General features: G+C 42.3%; 1 protein-coding gene across 1 annotated transcript; it reads right to left on the bottom strand.

The window, feature by feature from the left end:
- Positions 1-377: 377 nt before the first annotated feature.
- On the bottom strand, positions 378-26118 carry LOC143276828 (uncharacterized). The gene is made up of 13 exons (XM_076581483.1): positions 25665-26118; positions 24572-24651; positions 22654-22706; positions 20858-20924; positions 18083-18132; positions 15774-15804; positions 12744-12816; positions 10136-10317; positions 8797-8996; positions 7101-7175; positions 5198-5371; positions 2879-3081; positions 378-1521 (listed from the first exon to the last, which is right to left on the bottom strand). The coding sequence occupies exons 2-13, from the start codon at positions 24639-24641 to the stop codon at positions 378-380; spliced, it is 2322 nt and encodes a 773-aa protein (XP_076437598.1). The 5' UTR covers positions 24642-24651; positions 25665-26118.
- Between the last annotated feature and the right edge of the window lie 447 nt (positions 26119-26565).

Below are 26565 nucleotides of genomic sequence, written 5' to 3'. Positions count from 1 at the left end.
TTTCTTTGCTAGGCTGACAATCTTTTTCTTCTGAAAATGAAACTAGAACATTGAAATGTGCAAAATGAGCACTTCCTCTGAATGTTAACCATCACCAGGGAGAGTGAAAGAGCCTCTGATGGAATTCCTCTTCAACACATACACACACACACAATCAAACCTAGGCGATTACATAAGACTTTCCTAATTTCCTCACGTAATTAAAAAAACAACAACCCCTCCTCCCACCACAAAAGAACATGCACCATAACCATGGAACATCATCACACGTACGTTAACCTGCCCCCCCCCCAAAAAAAAACCATGCACCATAACCATGAAGCAACACCATCAAGGCTGCCCTCCCCCCCCACAAAACCCACCCACCCACCCCTTCATCAATCGTCAATATCGTCAAGGCCATACGCATCCCCAACCCCGACACCAGCCCAAGGTGGCTGCCGGTCTCCACCTGAAGACGAACGCTGGAAGGAAGAGTTATCCCGAGGCACACGTTTGGGTTCGAACCCCGGCGGATGGCTTGCACCACGCTCGCTCGGAGGCCGCTGTCGATTTCCTTCGAAGGGAGGGATACGGACATTGGGGCGGGGGTTGTAGGGTCGATGTTCCCCCACAGCGGGACCACCCATGTTGAAAGGAACCGACGGTCTGGGCTGTGATGAGAATCGCGGCTGCGGCCTTGGCTGGTTCCTTGCGTCGTTGAAAGGCGGCGGCGGACGGGAGCCAAAGGGAGGTGGGGCGAAGCGCGTCCGAGGAGCCATGGGCGGAGGCTGGAAGGAAGGACCGAAGCCGGCCAGGTTGGTCTGATAGCCTGCAGGACCGCGGGGTGGCGCCGTGTGAAAGAAAGGCGCTGACGGACCGTTGAAGCCAGGCGGGGCTGAGAACATGCCTGGATGTGGATTTCTGGGGCGCTGCTGCTGCTGGTGGTGAAAGGGGGGCGGGAAGTTGTCGCCGTGGGATCTCGGCCCTGAGCTGCCACCGGGATGTCCTTGGAATAACGGCTGGCCGCGGTGTGGGTCAGGGTGATGGGGGTGGTGGTTGTATCCTTGTGACCTGGAGTTGTCTGCCCTTCCCCCCCGCCCTGACCCCGAACTGTCAGACCGTGAGGCGTTGTGGGACGGTGGGGTCTGCGAGACGTGTGGGGAGGAGTCTCGACTGTGGCCCTGGGGGTGACTGTTGTTGGGGCGGGCTGGGTGATCTCCAAACACCTCCCCGTTCTCTCTGGGGCGTCCTCCGCTGTACCTCTCCTGCCTGGAGTCACCTTGACCCCGACCCCTCTGACCTCTCCCACGCCCTTGACCCCCTCGCCTCTCGTCCGATCCTGTGGGTGTGGGGAACAGGCCCTCATCTCGGCCGCGGCCATTCTGGTCGGCATGGGGATGATGGGGGAAGGGGGGAGGGGGCTGGAACCCCCCGCGACCTTGACCTCCATATGGGTTTCGCCCGTTGCCACGACCTCTGTAGCTGGGCGCGCCTTGGCCGGGACCTCCGTAACTTCTGCTATCTGGCGGCATCCGTTGCCTGGCGACACCAATGAAAACAATCACAGGGGGGATTACCAGACAGACAAAAACTGACCAATATCCAGCATAACCATCCACCCACTTCACCACCACACCCCCCCCTCCCCCCTCATGCTGTAGGCCTCAAGATTTCAACATCAAATTTCCCTGATTGCGATAACAAAACATTGCAAATTAAATGAAATCTTCAACGGAATGAAGTGACAAAAGGAAAGGACTGGACCTCTGCCTTTCTGCGCCAAGTCCCAGACACAGTGCCTTTCTGCACCAAGTCCCAGACACAGTGCCTTTCTGCACCAAGTCCCAGACACAGTGGATATGAATTCACTGCCCTTAGGATTGGACCTCTGCCTTTCTGCACCAAGTCCCAGACACAGTGGATATGAATTCACTGCCCTTAGGATTGGACCTCTGCCTTTCTGCGCCAAGTCCCAGACACAGTGGATATGAATTCACTGCCCTTAGGATTGGACCTCTGCCTTTCTGCACCAAGTCCCAGACACAGTGGATATGAATTCACTGCCCTTAGGATTGGACCTCTGCCTTTCTGCGCCAAGTCCCAGACACAGTGGATATGAATTCACTGCCCTTAGGATTGGACCTCTGCCTTTCTGCGCCAAGTCCCAGACACAGTGGATATGAATTCACTGCCCTTAGGATTGGACCTCTGCCTTTCTGCGCCAAGTCCCAGACACAGTGGATATGAATTCACTGCCCTTAGGATTGGACCTCTGCCTTTCTGCGTCAAGTCCCAGAGACAGTGGATATGAATTCACTGCCCGGATAGCTGTAAAAGGTCACAGGACCTTTTAACCTGAACCTATTTGCAACATATTATTCATTACAAAAATGAATTTAAAAACTTTGAAAAAAAGCAAAAAAAAAACACAAAAAAACATGGGCACAACAGACAAGTGGTTTTCACACTTGACTTTCAATCTGAGGTTCGAATCCCAGTCAACACACAGTGGGTAAAAGTGATGATTTTTCTGATCTCCCAGGTCAACCTAGGTGCAGACCAGGTAGTTCCTGAGCCCCCTTTTGTCGTTATACGCACACAGAGGATCAAATACACACATCAAAAGATCCCGATCAAATACACACATCAACAGATCCCGATCAAATACACACATCAACAGATCCCGATCAAATACACACATCAAAAGATCCCGTAATCCACGTGTGTATGCCAGAGTGCATGGGAGTTGCAGCCCACAAAGTAGAACATGAAGAAAAAATAAAAATAAAAAAGTTAATAAACTGTCTCACCTGAGCTCCTCTTCCTCAGACAGGAGAGAACTCTCCAGGTAAGTTCAAGATGACAACAACAAAAAAAAGTTAATAAACTGTCTCACCTGAGCTCCTCTTCCTCAGGAGGGGGGGCACCGTCCAGGTAAGGCTCTGGTTTCTTCAGGCCCCCAATGCTGGCCGTGTCCTTGGTGATGAAGTCCCCGGACTCGTCCAGGTACAGGTCCTTGTCAAAGTCGGACATGAGCCGCTCAAACTCCTTCCTGTCCTCCTCCTCCTGCCGTCTGCGCGCCTCCTCCTCCTCCCGCAACTGGAGAGCCAGCAATGAAAGATAACAACAGGTCTTACAGAAACATGGGCATACCTGTAAACGGAATACAGCTGCCTACATGGTTGTATACATAAAAGCCAGCTTCTATGTTCAAATATACAAATAATTACAGACTACTACAGAACTTGCAGAGTTTTCTTTTCAGAGCCATGGTGATGATGAACTTTCTGCAAACAGCCATGGCTTCCTGTGATGTCAAGATTCAAGATTCAAAATTCAAAAACTTTATTACTCAAGGATAAAGATTTTAGGCATGTCAATGTCGTCAGTGTCGGCAGATTCATGGAGGGCTGTTGTTTGAGGGATGTGGTGGCGGTCTCCACTCTGGGGGGGGACGCTCACTCAGTCTGGCTCCGCGACTAAGCCATTATTGTCGTTAGTAGGGGGCTTAGTAGGTGGTGTCCTAAGTACGTTAAAACAGAACAGGCACCACTGAACACCACCGAAGTGACTCAGCAGCAGTGCAGGGTCTCCTCTGGTGTGTGGCCTCCTGGCGACCTAACTTCGATGGTTCCCTGTGGACTGCTGACGCTGGAACTACGACGGACAAACCCGGGTGTGGCCGTGTATGGGGGAATCTAAATGAGCGGCGTGAGAGTAATGCCACTGAAACGGTGCAGATGACGGGGCAGCAAAAAAAAAAAAAAAAAAAAAAGAAAAGATTTTAGGCATCGCCTAGTCTTTCAATCTGTCCTTGTGACAACAATAACAATAACAACATTAACAATAACGACACAACAATAATAATTTTGTTAACACTGCTACATCTACTGCTACTACAACGAAGAATGATCACCATCATCATCATTAACATCGTAAAAAGTAATAAAACAAACGCATTCATACATTCATATCCATACACATGCACACACTCTCTCCACCCAACACACACACACAAACACACATATACATATACTTATGCACATACAGAGACATGACCGAAGTGAGAAACATATAGCGGACATAAAGAGAACAGAGAAACACAACTTTAACATTGTACATATACAAAAGTGATTAATTTGCTGATGCAGATGTTACAGGTAATAACATCCAATTTACAGGCGAACAGGTAAAAACATTAAAGCAGAGAAAGAGAAAGAGAGAGGGAAACACAGAGAGAGACAAGACAGAGAGACAGAGGGATGGAGATAGCCAGAGACAGAGAGAGGGAAACACAGAGAGAGAGAGAGAGACAGAGGGATGGAGATAGCCAGAGATACAGAGAGGGAAACAGAGAGAGAGAGACAGAAAGAGGGATGGAGATAGCCAGAGATACAGAGAGGGAAACACAGAAAGAGAGAGACAGAGAGACAGAGGGATGGAGATAGCCAGAGATAGAGAGAGGGAAACAGAGAGAGAGACAGAGAGACAGAGGGATGGAGATAGCCAGAGATACAGAGAGGGAAACACAGAGAGAGAGAGAGAGAGAGACAGAGGGATGGAGATAGCCAGAGATACAGAGAGGGAAACAGAGAGAGAGAGACAGAAAGAGGGATGGAGATAGCCAGAGATACAGAGAGGGAAACACAGAAAGAGAGAGACAGAGAGACAGAGGGATGGAGATAGCCAGAGATACAGAGAGGGAAACAGAGAGAGAGAGACAGAAAGAGGGATGGAGATAGCCAGAGATACAGAGAGGGAAACAGAGAGAGAGAGACAGAGAGACAGAGGGATGGAGATAGCCAGAGATACAGAGAGGGAAACAGAGAGAGAGAGAGAGACAGAGAGACAGAGGGATGGAGATAGCCAGAGATACAGAGAGGGAAACACAGAGAGAGAGAGAGACAGAGAGACAGAGGGATGGAGATAGCCAGAGATACAGAGAGGGAAACACACACACAGAGAGAGAGAGAGAGAGAGAGAGAGAGACAGAGACAGAGAGACAGAGGGATGGAGATAGCCAGAGATACAGAGAGGGAAACACAGAGAGAGAGAGAGACAGAGACAGAGAGACAGAGGGATGGAGATAGCCAGAGATACAGAGAGGGAAACACAGAGAGAGAGAGAGACAGAGAGACAGAGGGATGGAGATAGCCAGAGATACAGAGCATTCAAACTGGAACCACTCACACACACACCCAACCAACAGCCTTACCCGTTTCTCCTCTCTCAGTCGCCGTGCCTCCACCTCAATCTCCTCCTCCTCCTGCTTCCTCCGCTCTTCCGCTTCTCGCTGCTCCTTCTCCTTCCGCGCTGCCTCCTTCCGTGCCTTCTTCTCTCTCTCCTTCTGCATGCGCTCCTGAAGCTCCTCTCCAATCTTCTTCTTCTCCTGTCGCATCGCACCACGGCTTGAAGTCAGCTATCTAGCTTCTCTTTCTTGGGCGCAACTGCCCAGTGGTCAAAGCGTTCGACTCTCAATCTGAAGGCCCTGAGTTCAAATCTCGGTAACGGCGCCTGGTGGGTAAAGGGTGGAGATTTTTTCCAATCTCCCAGGCCAACATATGTGCAGACCTGCTAGTGCCTGAACCCCCTTTGTGTGTATACGTGCCCAGGAGATCAAAAACACACGTTGAAGATCCTGTAATCCATGTTGGAAACAAGAACATACCCAGCATGCACACCCATCCAAAGTGTATGGGGTAAAAACAGTCATACACATAAAACCCCACTCGCATACATACGAGTGAACATGGGAGTTGCAGCCCACGAACGAAGAAGAAGAATAAGAAGAAGAGGAGAAATATAGTGTTTATCTTCTGTTTCACATTCTCAAGGAGGCGTCACTACTTCTTCTTCTGCGTTCACTCGTATGCACACGAGTGGGCTTTTACGTGTATGACCGTTTTTACCCCGCCATGTAGGCAGCCATACTCCGTTTTCGGGGGTGTGCATGCTGGGTATGTTCTCGTTTCCATAACCCACCGAACGCTGACATGGGTTACAGGATCTTTAACGTGTGTATTTGATCTTCTGCTTGCATATACACACGAAGGGGGTTCAGGCACTAGCAGGCCTACACATATGTTGACCTGGGAGATCGTAAAAATCTCCACCCTTTACCCACCAGGCGCCGTCACCGTGATTCGAACCCGGGACCCTCAGATTGACAGTCCAACGCTTTAACCACTCGGCTATTGCGCCCATCGGAGGCGTCACCACGTTCAGACAAATCCCTACACGCTACACCACAATGACCCGACAACAGCTGGGAGACCAAGGAACTCAGTTCACCACCACACTCAACACCATCAAAATGGCATCTCTTTTCATGGGGCACACACTGTTTTGTTTTTATCAATGAAAATTAAACAAAACAGCCAAACATACAGTGAGTATAAAGCAGAAAAACTTTAAACATTACATCGACTGAAAACAAAGATACAAACATTTCATGGACTGAAAACAAAAATATTAACTGTCAACAATCTAAATTCCGTAGGAAATGGTGTCCCTGCCAAACCCTTGCTGGACACAACCCCTGAAATTCCTTGTACCAAGTCCTCCAAAAGAAATGATGTACTTATGCTTGATTTGATCTTGTGTGTGTGTGTAACAGTGTACTGCTACCAGCAGGGACTGTACTTGTTGTAACTGTCCGGAACATTGACAGTGCTCCTGCGGCATCACCATGCTGACCCTCCTACTGTCTTATGTCAGCACTGGAAATGAATTAAAAAAAAAATCATAAAAAAAACACACACGGGGGATGGAGGGGTGGGGGTGGAGGTGAGGGTGGGGGTGCGGAGGGGAGGGGGGGGGGCAGCATATGGAAAACCCAGCGTTTACAACGCTTGGGGAATTCAACCTCAAGATAAACCCAGCGTTTACAACGCACACCTGGGGGGATTCAACCTCAAGAGAAACCCAGTGTTTACAACGCACACCTGGGGGGATTCAACCTCAAGAGAAACCCAGTGTTTACAACGCACACCTGGGGGATTCAACCTCAAGAGAAACCCAGTGTTTACAACGCACACCTGGGGGATTCAACCTCAAGAGAAACCCAGTGTTTACGCACACTTGGGGGATTCGAACACCAGACCATGTTTTCTCCTTACCTGTTCTCTTTGCCACTCCTCCTGTCGCAGCTGTTTGGCCGACTTCTTCTCACGCTTGGGCTGCTCCTCTTTCGGCTGACAGTGACAGGACAAAACATGGCCGTCGTTATTTCACAACTTCTTCAAGGTCAGATGAAACATTAAATACAACTACTTTTTTCCTCAACAGAGATATCTTTTTTGTTTCTTTGATAAATGAAATACAATCTCTAAAGAAATGATTCTCAATGGTTGAATCAAATTTAGGAGAAAAAAAACAGAGTAAGCAATATTTCATCATTTAAAATCAACATATAAATTTTCATTGGTTGAAATAACACACAATAAAAAAAAAAAAACACATACATGAGTAAGCAAAACTTAAAGATTTGTCATAAAGTATAAAAAGTTTTGAAAGACATGTTTACCTTTTATATGTTTATCTATATTTATATTTACTTTCAAACTGTTCATTGCAAAGGGGAATAAGCAGTGAGAAGAAAGAATGATGGGGGTTATGGAAAATGGAAACAATTCTTATATCTTCTTTTTCTTCTTATCATTATTAGTTTTAGTAGTAGTATGATATGATATTATGATATAATATGATATATGATATGATGTGGACGTGGAATGTTAACATCATCACTCTAAGTGTCATCATGACAACATTTCCAACACATCACAAGCAGTGCTGATGCGGTGACACACGACACATCATGACGACATTTCCAACACATCACACGCAGTGCTGATGCAGTGACAAACGACACATCATGACGACATTTCCAACACATCACACGCAGTGCTGATGCGGTGACACATCATGACGACATTTCCAACACATCACACGCAGTGCTGATGCGGTGACAAACGACACATCATGACGACATTTCCAACACATCACAAGCAGTGCTGATGCAGTGACACATGATGATGACATTTCCAACACATCACACGCAGTGCTGATGCAGTGACACACGACACATGATGACGACATTTCCAACACATCACAAGCAGTGCTGATGCAGTGACAAACGACACATCATGACGACATTTCCAACACATCACACGCAGTGCTGATGCGGTGACAAACGACACATCATGACGACATTTCCAACACATCACACACAGTGCTGATGCAGTGACACATCATGACGACATTTCCAACACATCACACGCAGTGCTGATGCAGTGACACACGACACATCATGATGACATTTCCAACACATCACAAGCAGTGCTGATGCGGTGACAAACGACACATCATGACGACATTTCCAACACATCACAAGCAGTGCTGATGCGGTGACAAACGACACATCATGACGACATTTCCAACACATCACAAGCAGTGCTGATGCAGTGACAAATGATGACATCATTTCCAACACATCACACGCAGTGCTGATGCAGTGACAAACGACACATCATGACGACATTTCCAACACATCACAAGCAGTGCTGATGCAGTGACAAACGACACATCATGACGACATTTCCAACACATCACAAGCAGTGCTGATGCAGTGACAAACGACACATCATGACGACATTTCCAACACATCACAAGCAGTGCTGATGCAGTGACAAACGACACATCATGACGACATTTCCAACACATCACAAGCAGTGCTGATGCAGTGACAAACGACACATCATGACGACATTTCCAACACATCACAAGCGGTGCTGATGCAGTGACAAAGGGACTGACCGCCCCTGAAGAGGGCGCCGGGTCACACGGCTCTTCCCCACAGGGCGGAGTGGCCGAACCCCAACCCTTGTCAGGCCCCTCGGCACTGCCGGCCTGCCCTTCCTCTGCAGGGCCCCCCCCACTGTCTGTCTCTACCTTGCTTGTCGAAGACGCTGTCGCCCCCTTCTCTCTCTCCTCCTCCTTCCTCTTCGCTTCGGCCTCTGCAACAGGAGTGGTGAATGTTTGTGTTATGATGTGATACAATATCACCTTCATTACAATAAACCCCTGACTAAGCCTGATTTTATTATACCAGGCATGCCTATCCCCAAATTAGCTTTTCAGGAACAACACACATTAGAATCTGGGTCAGGGTATTATTTTCATCAACATCTCAACACACATACAAGTCGTCTGACAGCCACAAGCAATGGTTGTGAACATGGTTAAAAAAACATGAAGGATTACGTTTATTTACACTATGTGCAATAGTTGGATCTACCAGCAACATGGTGTAACTGTTGTAATCAGTCCACTCAACGCTGTTTCAATGTAAACATGCACACCATTAGCTAGCATCATCAAGTGAGACCAAGGTGAGTGGTGACTGCCCTGGCCTTGTGACTGATTGGTCATCTGGGTAATGTTACAAGAGGAAATCATGTGACCATGCTATCTAATCCAACCAGGCTATCTGTCCGAAAATGAACTCGGAACGACGGGCGCAATAGCCGAGTGGTTAAAGCGTTGGACTGTCAATCTGAGGGTCCTGGGTTCGAATCATGGTGACGGCGCCTGGTGGGTAAAGGGTGGAGATTTTTACGATCTCCCAGGTCAACATATGTGCAGACCTGCTAGTCCCTGAACCCCCTTCGTGTGTATATGCAAGCAGAACATCAAATACGCACGTTAAAGATCCTGTAATCCATGTCAGCGTTCGGTGGGTTATGGAAACAAGAACATACCCAGCATGCACGCCCCCGAAAACGGAGTATGGCTGCCTACATGGCGGGGTAAAAACGGTCATACACGTAAAAGCCCACTCGTGTGCATACGAGTGAACGCAGAAGAAGAAGAAGAAGAACTCGGAACAATTTTGATGTTGGCGTATTATCAGAACAAACTGCAATAAAGTGTAACAAAACACGGCAAAATCTCAACAGTTGGCATCAAGAATCTGCTGACCATTTCGATGCCAATCATCATCCCCGAAAACGGAGTATGGCTGCCTACATGGCGGGGTAAAAACGGTCATACACGTAAAAGCCCACTCGTGTGCATATGAGTGAACGCAGAAGAAGAAGAAGAAGAAGATGCCAATCATCAAATAATAAAAATAAACAATAAAAACAAAACGGACCTTTAGCAGCTCGACGTTCCTGTGCCCGTCGTTTCTCCTTCAGCCGTTTCTTCTGTCCTTTTGTCAGGGGTCCGGTCTGCTCTGCGTAGAAGCTGCGTGGTGGTGAGGGGGAAGTGGACTCACTCCGGGTGCTGGCGCTGTAGCTGGCCCTGGGGGGACGAGGGCTGGGTGACCTGTAATGACTGAACACCACTTGCTGTTTTGGGACGTTTTATTCACTTCAAAAATATAATGTTGTTAGCAGGCATGCCTACCCCCAAAAGGAAATTTTCTATCTAAAATTACGTTTAAATAACATACCGTGACCCAACTAGTGCAGACTCTGGCAGGGGTCTGACATTCCTGTCCTGTGCAAACTACTATCCGCCTATGTGGAGAAAACGAAAGTAAAACGGCCGATAACCTCCCGGAAGTAGGTAACCTCCCCTTTGTCCCGCTAGCTACCAAATTTGCTTTTCAAGAACAACACGCATTAGAATCAGGGACTGGGTATTATTTTCAGGAACATCTCAGCAAATAAACAACTGTCGCCTGGCAGCCAGAAGCAGTCCGCGTTCAAAAAGGCGGTGCTTGCCCACATGTGCATTGGTCTTAAAGGCGGTGCTTGCCCACATGTGCATTGGTCTTGCCGAAGTTACTTTGCCGGTGACGGAAATCGAGCGGACTTTCACAAAATGGTTTCAGTACTGTTTGGGCAGTTCCGGCTTTTCACAAAGTGGTTTGTGTAATATTCTACAGCATTTCTCTAAGTCTTCACAAAGTGGTTTGTGTAATATTCTACAGCATTTCTCTAAGTCTTCACAAAGTGGTTTCTGTAATATTCTACAGCATTTCTCTAAGTCTTCACAAAGTGGTTTCTGTAATATTCTACAGCATCTCTGTAAGTCTTCACAAAGTGGTTTGTGTAATATTCTACAGCATTTCTCTAAGTCTTCACAAAGTGGTTTCTGTAATATTCTACAGCATTTCTCTAAGTCTTCTATTCTATAGCATTTCTGTAAGTTTTCACAAAGTGGTTTGTGTAATATTCTACAGCATTTCTGTAAGTTTTCACAAAGTGGTTTCTGTAATATTCTACAGCATCTCTGTAAGTTTTCACAAAGTGGTTTCTGTAATATTCTACAGCATTTCTGTAAGTCTTCACAAAGTGGTTTCTGTAATATTCTACAGCATTTCTGTAAGTCTTCACAAAGTGGTTTGTGTAACATTCTACAGCATTTCTGTAAGTTTTCACAAAGTGGTTTGTGTAATATTCTACAGCATTTCTCTAAGTCTTCACAAAGTGGTTTGTGTAATATTCTACAGCATTTCTGTAAGTCTTCACAAGGTGGTTTCTGTAATATTCTACAGCATTTCTCTAAGTCTTCACAAAGTGGTTTGTGTAATATTCTACAGCATTTCTGTAAGTCTTCACAAGGTGGTTTCTGTAATATTCTACAGCATCTCTGTAAGTCTTCACAAAGTGGTTTGTGTAACATTCTACAGCATTTCTCTAAGTCTTCACAAAGTGGTTTGTGTAACATTCTACAGCATTTCTCTAAGTTTTCACAAAGTGGTTTCTGTAATATTCTACAGCATTTCTGTAAGTCTTCACAAAGTGGTTTGTGTAACATTCTACAGCATTTCTCTAAGTTTTCACAAAGTGGTTTCTGTAATATTCTACAGCATTTCTGTAAGTCTTCACAAAGTGGTTTCTGTAATATTCTACAGCATTTCTGTAAGTTTTCACAAAGTGGTTTCTGTAATATTCTACAGCATTTCTGTAAGTTTTCACAAGGTGGTTTCTGTAATATTCTACAGCATTTCTCTAAGTCTTCACAAAGTGGTTTGTGTAATATTCTACAGCATTTCTCTAAGTCTTCACAAAGTGGTTTCTGTAATATTCTACAGCATTTCTCTAAGTCTTCACAAAGTGGTTTCTGTAATATTCTACAGCATTTCTGTAAGTCTTCACAAGGTGGTTTCTGTAATATTCTACAGCATTTCTCTAAGTCTTCACAAAGTGGTTTCTGTAATATTCTACAGCATTTCTGTAAGTCTTCACAAAGTGTCATCAACAATGGTTGGAAAGCCATCTAAGGGTACACTTGTACCCACTAGATACTTAAAAAAAAAAATGTTGGGTTGGATTTTTTTTTTTCTCTGCGGTAGTCATTTAAAGAAACAGGGTTTTTGTTCTTTGGCACTGGGCTGATCACTGATCACAACTCTGCACACCGATGCACTAATCACATAGGTGCATACACCCTTGTACAATACAGATGCACCTACATACACCCTTGTACAGTACAGACATACCTACATACACCCTTGTACAGTACAGACATACCTACATACACCCTTGTACAGTACAGACGTACCTACATACACCCTTGTACAGTACAGACATACCTACATACACCCTTGTACAGTACAGACATACCTACATACACCCTTGTACAGTACAGACGTACCTACATACACCCTTGTACAGTACAGACATACCTACATACACCCTTGTACAGTATAGACGTACCTACATACACCCTTGTACAGTACAGACATACCTACATACACCCTTGTACAGTATAGACGTACCTACATACACCCTTGTACAGTACAGACGTACCTATATCTGTGTCGATGCTGAGCGTAGTACTCCTCATCTGAAGAGGAGTCCTCGTGGAATTGGTTGAAGAAGGCTGAAAGCAAACACAGCAAGAAAGCCAAGTGGTTAAAGCATTGGACTATCAATCTGAGGGTCCTGGCTTTCCACCTTGGTCAAGGCCACTGGTGAGCAAGAAAGCCAAGTGGTTAAAGCATTGGACTATCAATCTGAGGGTCCTGGCTTTCCACCTTGGTCAAGGCCACTGGTGAGCAAGAAAGCCAAGTGGTTAAAGCATTGGACTATCAATCTGAGGGTCCTGGCTTTCCACCTTGGTCAAGGCCACTGGTGAGCAAGAAAGCCAAGTGGCTAAAGCATTGGACTATCAATCTGATGGTCCTGGCTTTCCACCTTGGTCAAGGCCACTGGTGGCTGGACATTTTTCCAATCTCCAAAGTCACCATATGTGCAGACCTGCTAGTGCCTGAACCCCCCTTCGTGTGTATACGCAAGCAGAAGATCAAATATGCATGTTAAAGATCCTGTAATCCATGCAAGCATTCGTTGGGTTGTGGAAACAAGAAAATACCCAGCATGCACACCCCCGAAAATGGACTATGGCTGCCAACATGGCAGGGTAAAAAAGGGTCATACACATAAAAGCCCACTCATGTACACACAAGTGAACGTGGGAGTTACAGCTCATGAACGAAGAAGACAGGAAGAACGTGGGAGTTACAGCTCATGAACGAAGAAGAAGACAGCAAGAACGTGGGAGTTACAGCTCATGAACGAAGAAGACAGGAAGAACGTGGGAGTTACAGCTCATGAACGAAGAAGACAGGAAGAACGTGGGAGTTACAGCTCATGAACGAAGAAGACAGGAAGAACGTGGGAGTTACAGCTCATGAACGAAGAAGACAGGAAGAACGTGGGAGTTACAGCTCACGAACGAAGAAGACAGGAAGAACGTGGGAGTTACAGCTCATGAACGAAGAAGAAGACAGGAAGAACGTGGGAGTTACAGCTCATGAACGAAGAAGAAGACAGGAAGAACGTGGGAGTTACAGCTCATGAACGAAGAAGAAGACAGGAAGAACGTGGGAGTTACAGCTCATGAACGAAGAAGACAGGAAGAACGTGGGAGTTACAGCTCACGAACGAAGAAGACAGGAAGAACTTGGGAGTTACAGCTCATGAACAAAGAAGACAGCAAGAACGGAGTTACAGCTCACGAACGAAGAAGACAGGAAGAACTTGGGAGTTACAGCTCATGAACAAAGAAGACAGCAAGAACGGAGTTACAGCTCACGAACGAAGAAGAAGACAGGAAGAATGGAGTTACAGCTCATGAACGAAGAAGAAGACAGCAAGAACGTGGGAGTTACAGCTCACGAACGAAGAAGAAGACAGGAAGAACGTGGGAGTTACAGCTCACGAACGAAGAAGAAGACAGGAAGAACGTGGGAGTTACAGCTCACGAACGAAGAAGAAGACAGCAAGAACGTGGGAGTTACAGCTCATGAACGAAGAAGAAGACAGCAAGAACGGACTTACAGCTCACGAACGAAGAAGAAGACAGCAAGAATGGAGTTACAGCTCATGAACGAAGAAGAAGACAGCAAGAACGGACTTACAGCTCACGAACGAAGAAGAAGACAGGAAGAACGTGGGAGTTACAGCTCACGAACGAAGAAGAAGACAGCAAGAACGGACTTACAGCTCACGAACGAAGAAGAAGACAGGAAGAACGTGGGAGTTACAGCTCACGAACGAAGAAGAAGACAGCAAGAACGGACTTACAGCTCACGAACGATGAAGAAGACAGGAAGAACGTGGGAGTTACAGCTCATGAACGAAGAAGAAGACAGGAAGAACGGAGTTACAGCTCACGAACGAACGAAGAAGAAGACAGGAAGGAACCTCAGAATATAACTGTCAAATAAGGATACTATTATTATAATCATCAAATAACAGCAAATAATATAAGATATACCATCAATTAATATCATACTATATCACTGGATTGGATAATTCTTTTTGTTACAACAGATTTCTCTGTGTGAAATGTGAGCTGCTCTTCCCAGGGAGAGCGCACCGCCGCACTGAGAGAGCTACCCATTTTTTAGCTTTTTTTTCTTGCCTGCAATTTTTATTTGTTTTCAGATCCAAATGGAATTTTCAACAGAATTTTGCCAGGGACAACCTTTTTGGAGCCATGGGATCTTTTACATGCACAAAGTGCATGCTGCATATGGGACCTCAATTAATCGTCTCATCTGAATAATTAAACATTAATGTAATAATCAAGTAATATCATAATAACAAAATAGTATTATCATCAATCAACTGAAATTCATTGTGGCCAATTCTGGCAAAACACAGAATAACAAGAAACCTTTTTAAATGTATACAGATTATACAGATGAACAAGATTTACATTTGGCATTTCTGAAATCAATATGCAAAGGTTACGCAATAAAAACGTTGATCATTGAGGAGCTTTGTCCTTTGTGCAAGGAGTCAAATGAAGATGAAATTCATTTTGTTTTGATGTGTCCTGTGTTGCATGATTTCATAGTAAATTTCTTAAAAAAATTATGAACATTTATTATGAACATCCATGTTTGTTGAAATTCCGTTTACTGATGGCATCATCTGATATGTAATCAAGCACTGCATTTCTATAGAGCTTTAAGTTAAGAGAAACAGTTTTGTCCTAATTTCTACAGTTTACGTCAAAAACATTGTATGTTCATTGATAGTTACGATGATATCTGCATATTTTGTTATCACCCTTCATTCATATGGGGCTTAAAAATAAATCATTCCAGTCTCAGTCTCTCGCACACACATACAGGAACCTGAAAGCACACCTACATACTACACACACACACACACACATATAAATCTATAATCACAAATTGTGTATACAGACGTTAAACATACGACAAAACACAAAGTGAGAGAGACAGAGAGAAAAGGCAGAACACGAGTCACAGCACTGCCACAAAAACCAACAGACAAAAAAAAAAAGAAAAACACACTACTCACTGTTAAAAAACATCTCCATGAAGAAATTAATCTGCAAAACAAAAATATAAATAATTCAGAAACAAATCATTCAATGACAACAGAACACACACTTTTGTGTTACTAGCACCACTTTGTAGCAATAATCCTGCAAAGTGTACATAACACTTGTTGTAACTCTCCAACATACCACTTTGTAACAATAATCATGCTATATCTACATAACGCTTGTTGTAACTCTACAACATATCACTTTGTAGCAATAACCGTGCGATGTCTTTGTAACGCTTGTTGTAACTCTACAACATACCACTTTGTAGCTATACCGTGCTATGTCTTTGTAACGCTTGTTGTAACTCTACAACATACCATTTTGTAGCAATAACCATGCTATGTATTTGTAATGCTTGTTGTAACTCTACAACATACCACTTTGTAGCAATAACCGTGCTATGTCTACATAACATTTGTTGTAACTCTACAACATACCACTTTGTAACAATAATCATGCTATATCTACATAACGCTTGTTGTAACTCTACAACATACCACTTTGTAGCAATAACCGTGCTATGTCTACATAACATTTGTTGTAACTCTACAACATACCACTTTGTAGCAATAACCATGCTATGTCTACATAACATTTGTTGTAACTCTACAACATACCACTTTGTAGCAATAACCATGCTATGTCTACATAACGTTTGTTGTAACTCTACAACATACCACTTTGTAGCATAACCATGCTATGTCTACATAACGCTTGTTGTAACTCTACAACATACCACTTTGTAACAATAATCATGCTATATCTACATAACGCTTGTTGTAACTCTACAACATACCACTTTGTAGCAATAACCGTGCTATGTCTACATAACATTTGTTGTAACTCTACAACATACCACTTTGTAGCAATAACCATGCTATGTCTACATAACATTTGTTGTAACTCTACAACATACCACTTTGTAGCAATAACCATGCTATGTCTACATAACGTTTGTTGTAACTCTACAACATACCACTTTGTAGCAATAACCGTGCTATGTCTACATAACGCTTGTTGTAACTCTACAACATACCACTTTGTAACAAAACTGCTATGTATTTGTAACGCTTGTTGTAACTCTACAACATACCACTTTGTAGCAATAACCATGCTATGTATTTGTAATGCTTGTTGTAACTCTACAACATACCACTTTGTAGCAATAACCATGCTATGTATTTGTAATGCTTGTTGTAACTCTACAACATACCACTTTGTAGCAATAACCATGCTATGTCTACATAACATTTGTTGTAACTCTACAACATACCACTTTGTAGCAATAACCATGCTATGTCTACATAACATTTGTTGTAACTCTACAACATACCACTTTGTAGCAATAACCATGCTATGTATTTGTAATGCTTGTTGTAACTCTATACAACATACCACTTTGTAGCAATAACCATGCTATGTCTACATAACATTTGTTGTAACTCTACAACATACCACTTTGTAGCAATAACCATGCTATGTCTACATAACATTTGTTGTAACTGTACAACATACCACTTTGTAGCAATAACCATGCTATGTCTACATAACGTTTGTTGTAACTCTACAACATACCACTTTGTAGCAATAACCATGCTATGTCTACATAACATTTGTTGTAACTCTACAACATACCACTTTGTAGCAATAACCGTTCTGTGTCTACATAACATTTGTTGTAACTCTACAACATACCACTTTGCAGCAATAACCATGCTATGTCTACATAACATTTGTTGTAACTCTACAACATACCACTTTGCAGCAATAACCGTGCTATGTCTACATAACGTTTGTTGTAACTCTACAACATACCACTTTGTAGCAATAACCATGCTATGTCTACATAATGTTTATCGTAACTCTACAACATACCACTTTGTAGCAATAACCGTGCTATGTCTACATAACGTTTGTTGTAACTCATCAACATACACCCACATCCCACAAAATTCATGGTCTACATAAAGCTTGTGAAACAACCACTTACTGTATTGTACGTATTGAACTGTACTATGTGGCACTATAATGTATTGTATTGTATTACATTGTATTGTATTGTATTACTATTTGTCTCGGCAACATATTTCTCTGTGTGAACTAAATGTTCCTCTCGCTTGGGACAGATTATCCCAAGAGACTTGGAAGGAATAAAAACTAAAAAGAGCCATGTCTTTTTGTTTCCGTTCATTTTATTTTTTTATTATTTTTATTCTATTTTACAAATTCCTAATGGCTTGAAAGCCTGTTTGAGCTGTGATAATAAAGATTCACATACGTTGATGTCGAACGGATTTTGGAATCCTTCAGCCTCCAGGGTGTCTGGACCTGCGCACAGAGAATCACATTGTTATTACATGATTATCACCGCACTGTTCATCACCACCATGTTTGTCACCACCAAGATTATTCTCCCTATGTTAATTACCACCATGTTCGTGTTACATTGGACTATCATTACCACCATGTTCGTGTTACGTTGGACAATCATTACCACCACGTTCATGTTACGTTGGACTATCATGATGTTCATGTTACGTTGGACTATCATTACCACCACGTTCATGTTACATTGGACTATCATTACTACCATGTTCATGTTACGTTGGACTATCATTACCACCATGTTCATGTTACATTGGACTATCATGATGTTCATGCTACGCTGGACTATCATTACCACCACGTTCATGTTACATTGGACTATCATTACCACCACGTTCATGTTACATTGGACTATCATTACCACCATGTTCATGTTACATTGGACTATCATGATGTTCATGCTACGCTGGACTATCATTACCACCATGTTCATGTTACGTTGGACTATCATTATGTTCATGTTACGTTGGACTATCATTACCACCATGTTCATGTTACGTTGAACTATCATTACCACCATGTTCATGTTACATTGGACTATCATTATGTTCATGTTACGTTGAACTATCATTACCACCATGTTCATGTTACATTGGACTATCATTATGTTCATGTTACGTTGAACTATCATGATGTTCATGCTACGCTGGACTATCATTATGTTCATGTTACGTTGAACTATCATTACCACCATGTTCATGTTACGATGGACTACCATTACCACCATGTTCATGTTATGCTGGACTATCATGATGTTCATGTTATGCTGGACTATCATGATGTTCATGTTACGTTGGACTATCATTACCACCATGTTCATGTTACGTTGGACTATCATTACCACCACATTCATGTTATGTTGGACTATCATTACCACCACGTTCATGTTATGATGGACTTTTTCTCCATCAAGGCAGCACACCAACATTATTTCTCTTTCAAAATGAGATGCTGCTGGAATCAAACAAATCCATATATGCTTCACCTCATCTGCTGGGCAGATTCACCAAACAGCATGACCCAACTCGCTTAGTCAGGCCTTGAGTACATGCATACGTTTGTGCATCTAATTTGGCCAAGCAGAGCAAACGGAGTGGCCTAGTTTGCATCAGTTTGACATGGTAAGCATATGACACCAAAAGAGTGGATTCCTTCTAGAAACCTTGCCAGAGGACAACATTTTTGTTGCCATGGGTTCTTTTCCAGTGCATCACGTGCATGCTGCATATGGAACCTCAGTTTATCATCTCATCCAAATGACTAAACAAATGATTAAGGGAGAGGCCAGGATTTAAACCCACAACCTCACGGACACTACATTGACAGATAAGCTTCTAAACCATTTTGCCACCTTTCTTCTCTAACATCACAATCGTCATAACCTATCCTTGCTAATACACTGCTATCAAAACCAATATCATTGTTAACAACAGTGTATTATAAAGGCCACACAGGATAATTATACAAAACGAACAAATACAAATATACTCTGTTGTATGATAATAATGTTACACATATCCAAAGGCTACAGTTAAAGGTGCCATAGTGTCTTCCAGCCATTGGGGCAGTGAATTCATATCCACCATGTCCAGGGCTCAGCACAGGAAGGCAGTGAATTCATATCCACCATGTCCAGGGCTCAGCACAGGAAGGCAGTGAATTCATATCCACCATATCCAGGGCTCAGCACAGGAAGGCAGTGAATTCATATCCACCATGTCCAGGGCTCAGCACAGGAAGGCAGTGAATTCATATCCACCATGTCCAGGGCTCAGCACAGGAAGGCAGTGAATTCATATCCACTGTGTCCAGGGCTCAGCACAGGAAGGCAGTGAATTCATATCCACCATGTCCAGGGCTCAGCACAGGAAGGCAGTGAATTCATATCCACTGTGTCCAGGGCTCAGCACAGGAAGGCAGTGAATTCATATCCACTGTGTCCAGGGCTCAGCACAGGAAGGCAGTGAATTCATATCCACTGTGTCCAGGGCTCAGCACAGGAAGGCAGTGAATTCATACCCACTGTGTCCAGGGCTCAGCACAGGAAGGCAGTGAATTCATGTCCACTGTGTCCAGGGCTCAGCACAGGAAGGCAGTGAATTCATACCCACTGTGTCCAGGGCTCAGCACAGGAAGGCAGTGAATTCATACCCACTGTGTCCAGGGCTCAGCACAGGAAGGCAGTGAATTCATACCCACTGTGTCCAGGGCTCAGCGTAGGAAGGCAGTGAATTCATACCCACTGTGTCCAGGGCTCAGCACAGGAAGGCAGTGAATTCATACCCACTGTGTCCAGGGCTCAGCACAGGAAGGCAGTGAATTCATACCCACTGTGTCCAGTGCTCAGCGTAGGAAGGCAAGGCCCAATCCTCTCCTTCCATCGTTTTAACATTAATCGACCAAAGTCAGGAACCCGTTCCCACCTGGGTGGAATGAGGACAATGGGAGTGCAGTGCCTTTCCCAAGGACACAGCACCGTGCTGAAAAGGGACCTCAAACCCTGATCACTGGTCAACACTGGATGAGAAATCCAGTGACTCACCGATTGTGCCCTGGCACCTCCAAATCATCATGATGTCATAGAAATCACTCATCAGTACATGCAAAAAAACAACAACAAAAAAACCAAAAAAAAACCGCAAACAAAAGCCGACATGAAAACACCTACTTTCAGTGAGGAAAGCGTAGGCAGCGCTGATCTCTTGGAACCTGGCTGTGGCCTCCGTGCTCTTGTTCTGAAGGAGACAATAGACAGCAGAGTTTTTTAAATAAAGTTAAATACGTTTTGTTTTGTTTTTAATAAAAAATCTTTATACAAAGTACAACAGTAATATACTACTATTAACATCAACATTGTAACAATAGAAAAAATGACACACTGACACTAGTAAAAAAAATAACAACAACATAATATACTATGAATATCAACACTGTAACAATAATAATAATGACACACTAGTAAAAAACAACAACATAATATACTATGAACATCAATATTGTAACAATAATAATAATGACACACTAGTAGAAAACAATAATATACTATGAACATCAATATTGTAACAATAATAACAATGGCACACTAGTAAAAAAACAACAACATTAAATTAAAATTAAAAATATTGCTTAGAGCCCAGCCGACCATGAAGGCCATATCAGGGCTATCCACCATTCAAAGTCTGGTCACCGCAGATGGGCCACCCCAATGTTTTCAGCTTTCTACTGCACTGTGATCACTCCATGATAAAAATTTCACAACTTTTGTACTAAGCATATACTATATTAAATACTATTAAAAATATTTATTTCTTTTAAATATTGCAATATTGTCCACGGAGGGACATCACGGAACAACGTTCTCAATGAATCTGCTGTAAAAAAACCCCGTCGTGTGTCATAAAAGTCCCAACAATCAATCAGAATATGTTGCACAGTGAGTGGTTCATCACACGGAATACACCAAGGAGCTTCTTCTCCTTTCAGGAGGTAGGAATGTGTGATGTATGTATGACCTGTATGAAGTCGGCACAGCACTGTCATTTCTTTTCGATTCACCACAGCCATAGGCAGAGTCTCTTGAAGATTTGGTCGTATTTTAAATAATTTGTTATCTATTTGTTCATTCCATTCTTTCTGCCAGAGATCTTTAGTATACCGATGAACTTTGGGTTTAAAATCAGTAAAAGGAATATAAAACTTACATTGTTTCTCTCTAACAGCACTCTTAGCCAGATTATCTGCTATTTCGTTCCCTTGAATGCCCACATGACCGGGCACCCTAGCCAGAATGATTACAAAACCATTTCTTTTAAGATGGGTAAACAAACTGAAGAATTCTCGAAGTTTGGGATGATCAATATTACGATGAGCTATTGCCTCCAGAGAAGAAAACAACAACATAATATGCTATGAACATCAACATTGTAACAATAATAACAATGACACACTAGTAAAAAAACAACATAATATGCTATGAACATCAACATTGTAACAATAATAACAATGACACACTAGTAAAAAACAACATAATATGCTATGAACATCAACATTGTAACAATAATAACAATGACACACTAGTAAAAAACAACATAATATGCTATGAACATCAACATTGTAACAATAATAACAATGACACACTAGTAAAAAAACAAAATAATATGCTATGAACATCAACATTGTAACAATAATAACAATGACACACTAGTAAAAAACAACATAATATGCTATGAACATCAATATTGTAACAATAATAACAATGACACACTAGTAAAAAGCAACATAATATGCTATGAACATCAATATTGTAACAATAATAACAATGACACACTAGTAAAAAAACAACAATGAAGTATTAGTGCTGCCTTACACTAGTTACAGGCAATCATAAAACAAAAGAAGCAGAAAATAACTAAATTAAAATAAACAAACAACAAAAACGACAATTCTTTCAAAAGCTCAACTGACCTTGTCAGGGTGGTACTGAAGGGCCAACGCTTTGTAGGCCTTCTTTATCTCCACTGTTCAACAAACATCAATGTTATATTAGTGCTCTACACTGTTCAACAAACATCAATGTTATATTAGTGCTCTACACTGTTCAACAAACATCAATGTTATATTAGTGCTCTACACTGTTCAACAAACATCAATGTTATATTAGTGCTCTACACTGTTCAACAAACATCAATGTTATATTAGTGCTCTACACTGTTCAACAAACATCAATGTTATATTAGTGCTCTAGGCCCAACACTGTAGGCTTTATCTCTGCTGTTCAACTAACATCAATGTTATGTTAGTGCTCTAGGCCCAACACACTGTAGGCTTTATCTCTGCTGTTCAACTAACATCAATGTCACTGTAGGCTTTATCTCTGCTGTTCAACAAACATCAATGTTATATTAGTGCTCTAGGCCCAACACACTGTAGGCTTTATCTCCACTGTTCAACAAACATCAATGTTATATTAGTGCTCTAGGCCCAACACTGTAGGCTCTCTTTATCTCCGCTGTTCAACAAACATCAATGTTATATTAGTGCTCTACACTGTTCAACAAACACCAATGTTAGATTAGTGCTCTAGGCCCAACACTGCAGGCTTTATCTCCGCTGTTCAACAAACATCAATGTTATATTAGTGCTCTACACTGTTCAACAAACACCAATGTTAGATTAGTGCTCTAGGCCCAACACTGCAGGCTTTATCTCCGCTGTTCAACAAACATCAATGTTATATTAGTGCTCTAGGCCCAACACTGTAGGCTTTCTTTATCTCCGCTGTTATATTAGTGCATGTACAAATAGTCAGTTCACAATCCAAATCTTGGGCCAACGATTTTATATTATAGGTTTTCTTCATCAACAAATATCATCAGCATCATGACACGTTTTAAATCAAAGTGTAAATAATCGGACAGGTAACTATCCAAATACAGGGCCAACATTTCACAGGCTTTCTTCAAGTCAACTGTGTTCAACATTTGGCGCAGATCAGTGAAAGAACACCAGACCCTGAAGCACACCTGGGGTACCGTTCAGACAATGGCCCCAAAACAGACAACTGTGGTGGTTCTTTGTTGCTGCCTTAATACATGCCAGAGGACAGAGCGGGCAGTAAGTTTCAGTTTTCAGTAGCTCAAGGAGGCGTCACTGCGTTCGGACAAATCCATATACGCTACACCACATCTGCCAAGCAGATGCCTGACCAGCAGCGTAACCCAACGCGCTTAGTCAGGCCTTGAGAAAAAAAAAAAAAAAAAAAAAAATATATATATATATATAAGCGTACATACATAAATAAATAAATAATAATAATAATTGGGCAGTAAGAAAGTAAGAAAGAAAGTAAGTAAATAAGTAAGAAAGTAAGTAAGTAAGAAAGTAAGCAAGCATGTAAGAAACTAAGAAAGTAACTAGTAAGAAAGTAATTAAGTAAGAAAGAAAGTAAGCGTATCTCCCATCCCCCACACTACAGAGTGCCCACTCCACCTCACCTCACTTCACAAAAATTGAAAGCAAGTTTAATTCTAAGTTTGACTTAGTAACTGATAGTTAATACATTTGTGTGTCAAACTTTTGTATTTCATTGTACACATCACACTGTGAACAAATTCACTGTGATAGTAATAGTCAAGCACCCTTCCTTCCCTCTTACACCCTCTCCAACAACCCCATCCCACCATGTTGGTATGAGTGATCTTAGTTTTAGAATGGAACAACCATTTTTATTCTTTGAAATTACTATTTCCTGAAATAAGTTTTTATTTTCCTCATGATGAACCTGAAGGTATATTTCTGTACTCTGTTTTCAGACAATAAAGTGAATGACCAAATGATCTGATTGACTGACTAATTAAACATAATTATGATTGATACTGCTCACCATCAGAAGCAGACTGGGTCAGCCCCAACGATTCCAGGCACTTTTTGCGTGTTCTGATTTGATCAGACATGGTGGATGTGCTGAAAACAAAAAGACATGACAATTGGCATACATCACCACCTAGAACCTACAGACACTTCCTGCGTGTTCTGAATCAATCCGACATTTTGCCTGTGCTGAAAGCAAAAAGACAAGACACACACCACTACCTACCACCTATTACTGTATTAATATTACTTGTGCTGTTACAGTGTCAGTGTTACAAGCACTGTAGTGTAATGTGATACTGATGTGTGTGAGAGGAGGAGGGAGACTCAGAGAGACAGGGACAGACTCTAGTCTAAAGAAACAATACTGTAATTCTAAATCCAATAAAAATTGTATAATACATGTACTGTAATTCTAAATCAAATTATATTGACTAATGGGTGGCAGAAACTTTAACTTGTAATTTATCATACCACAAGTGAAAACCAACCAACATGCAAACTTTAACTTGTAATTCATCATACCACAAGTGAAAACCAACCAACATGCAAACTTTAACTTGTAATTTATCATACCACAAGTGAAAACCAACCAACATGCAAACTTTAACTTGTAATTTATCATACCACAAGTGAAAACCAACCAACATGCAAACTTTAACTTGTAATTCATCATACCACAAGTGAAAACCAACCAACATGCAAAAGTAGTTCTAATGCTGCGAATACATTTTAATCAACACAATTTATCTCAACAGCTAAACATGATATTGATCTGCTTAATTACTAATTTAAGTGTATGGGTTTTGTCAAGCAATTCTAGCACTGGTTGACCAGTATGATAGTACACACACCCACAAAAAAAACCAAAAAAAAACCGTTCTGCCGAAACTGGACCTAGCCCATGAAAACGCGTGTACCCGACTAAATATCATAGAACAAAGCCAGACCAAATACAAGACATAAACCATAATCACAATCAGATCTCTCTGAGTCTGATGGCTTTCTTAAATTATTTGTAAAATCCTGCATGGCAGTTTTCATTAGAACGTGGCTTTAAACATGACTTTCAATTAAACAAAACGAACTACCAACATTCACCTTACCGGTGGTGACGCTTTGAATTCAAGAGCTACCAGCGAAAAGTGGTGATGTCAGCCTCTCTTTCGCTCACAAACAATCGCTGTCCCATACGTCGATTTCCGATGCGACGAATAAACAGTCGATCTTCTCCACAACTGTTCAGCTTAAAACAACACTTGTCTGACAAAAAAACTGAGTAATGTCCCAGCTGTTGCTTTCGGAAACACACTTTTCACGATTGAATAAAGTCTATGAATAGACTTCCTCGAACTGAAATGGCTGCTTCGCAAACTCAGCTTTCATCAACTTCGTGCAATCCAGATATGCACGAAAGTAATTTTGCTATCCATGAAGATCAGAGTGTTTAATATAAGAGGCGTATTCAGTTAAAAACTTTAAAACATACGAAGCGTCTCTGGGTTTGTGTCACAGAAAATGAAGACAACGTCTCGGGCCTCCACTCAGACCTGTCCACCTCAACCCGCGTTATGGTCAAAAGTGAAAGTACCGTTTTACCCAGAGTTGCCTCGTTTTCGATTGTGGATTGCTGGGTTATCTTTGTAAACAAATTAATAAGAATGCGTTATAGAATGCGTTATTTAGCATTGAACAAGCGACTAAAACCAATATACGTATACTAAGGAAAAATCATAATAAAAAAAACAACTGTTGATAAAAACAAACTTTGCACGAAATTTCATTTGTCTTTCTACCTGATAGAGAGCTAATATTCCAAATACAGAACAAATCACACGAAGATCCACGATATTTATTTATTTATTTTTTTAATCATTATTTGGTGTGCGTGCGTGCGTGTATGTGTGTGTGTGTGTGTGTGTGTGTGTGTGTGTGTGTGTGTGTGTGTGTGGAGAGTGATTGTGTGCGAGTTCGCTGATCGTGCCTCGTCCAGTTTCTATTCTTATC

This window comes from Babylonia areolata, chromosome 33 (genome assembly GCF_041734735.1).
Source record: "Babylonia areolata isolate BAREFJ2019XMU chromosome 33, ASM4173473v1, whole genome shotgun sequence".
NCBI lineage: Eukaryota > Metazoa > Mollusca > Gastropoda > Neogastropoda > Buccinidae > Babylonia > Babylonia areolata.
Note: the sequence above shows the minus strand (reverse complement) of the source record. Positions and strands in the feature narration are given on the sequence as shown.

Excerpts from the sequence above, each read along its gene's own strand:
- LOC143276828 (XM_076581483.1), bottom strand. The coding sequence starts at position 24,641 with ATGTCTGATCAAATCAGAACACGCAAAAAGTGCCTGGAATCGTTGGGG. Across the intron at positions 18,133-20,857 it reads CTACGCTTTCCTCACTGAAA|GTCCAGACACCCTGGAGGCT; the intron begins GTAGGTGTTTTC and ends CTCTGTGCGCAG. Across the intron at positions 8,997-10,135 it reads GGAACGTCGAGCTGCTAAAG|AGGCCGAAGCGAAGAGGAAG; the intron begins GTCCGTTTTGTT and ends CTCCTGTTGCAG.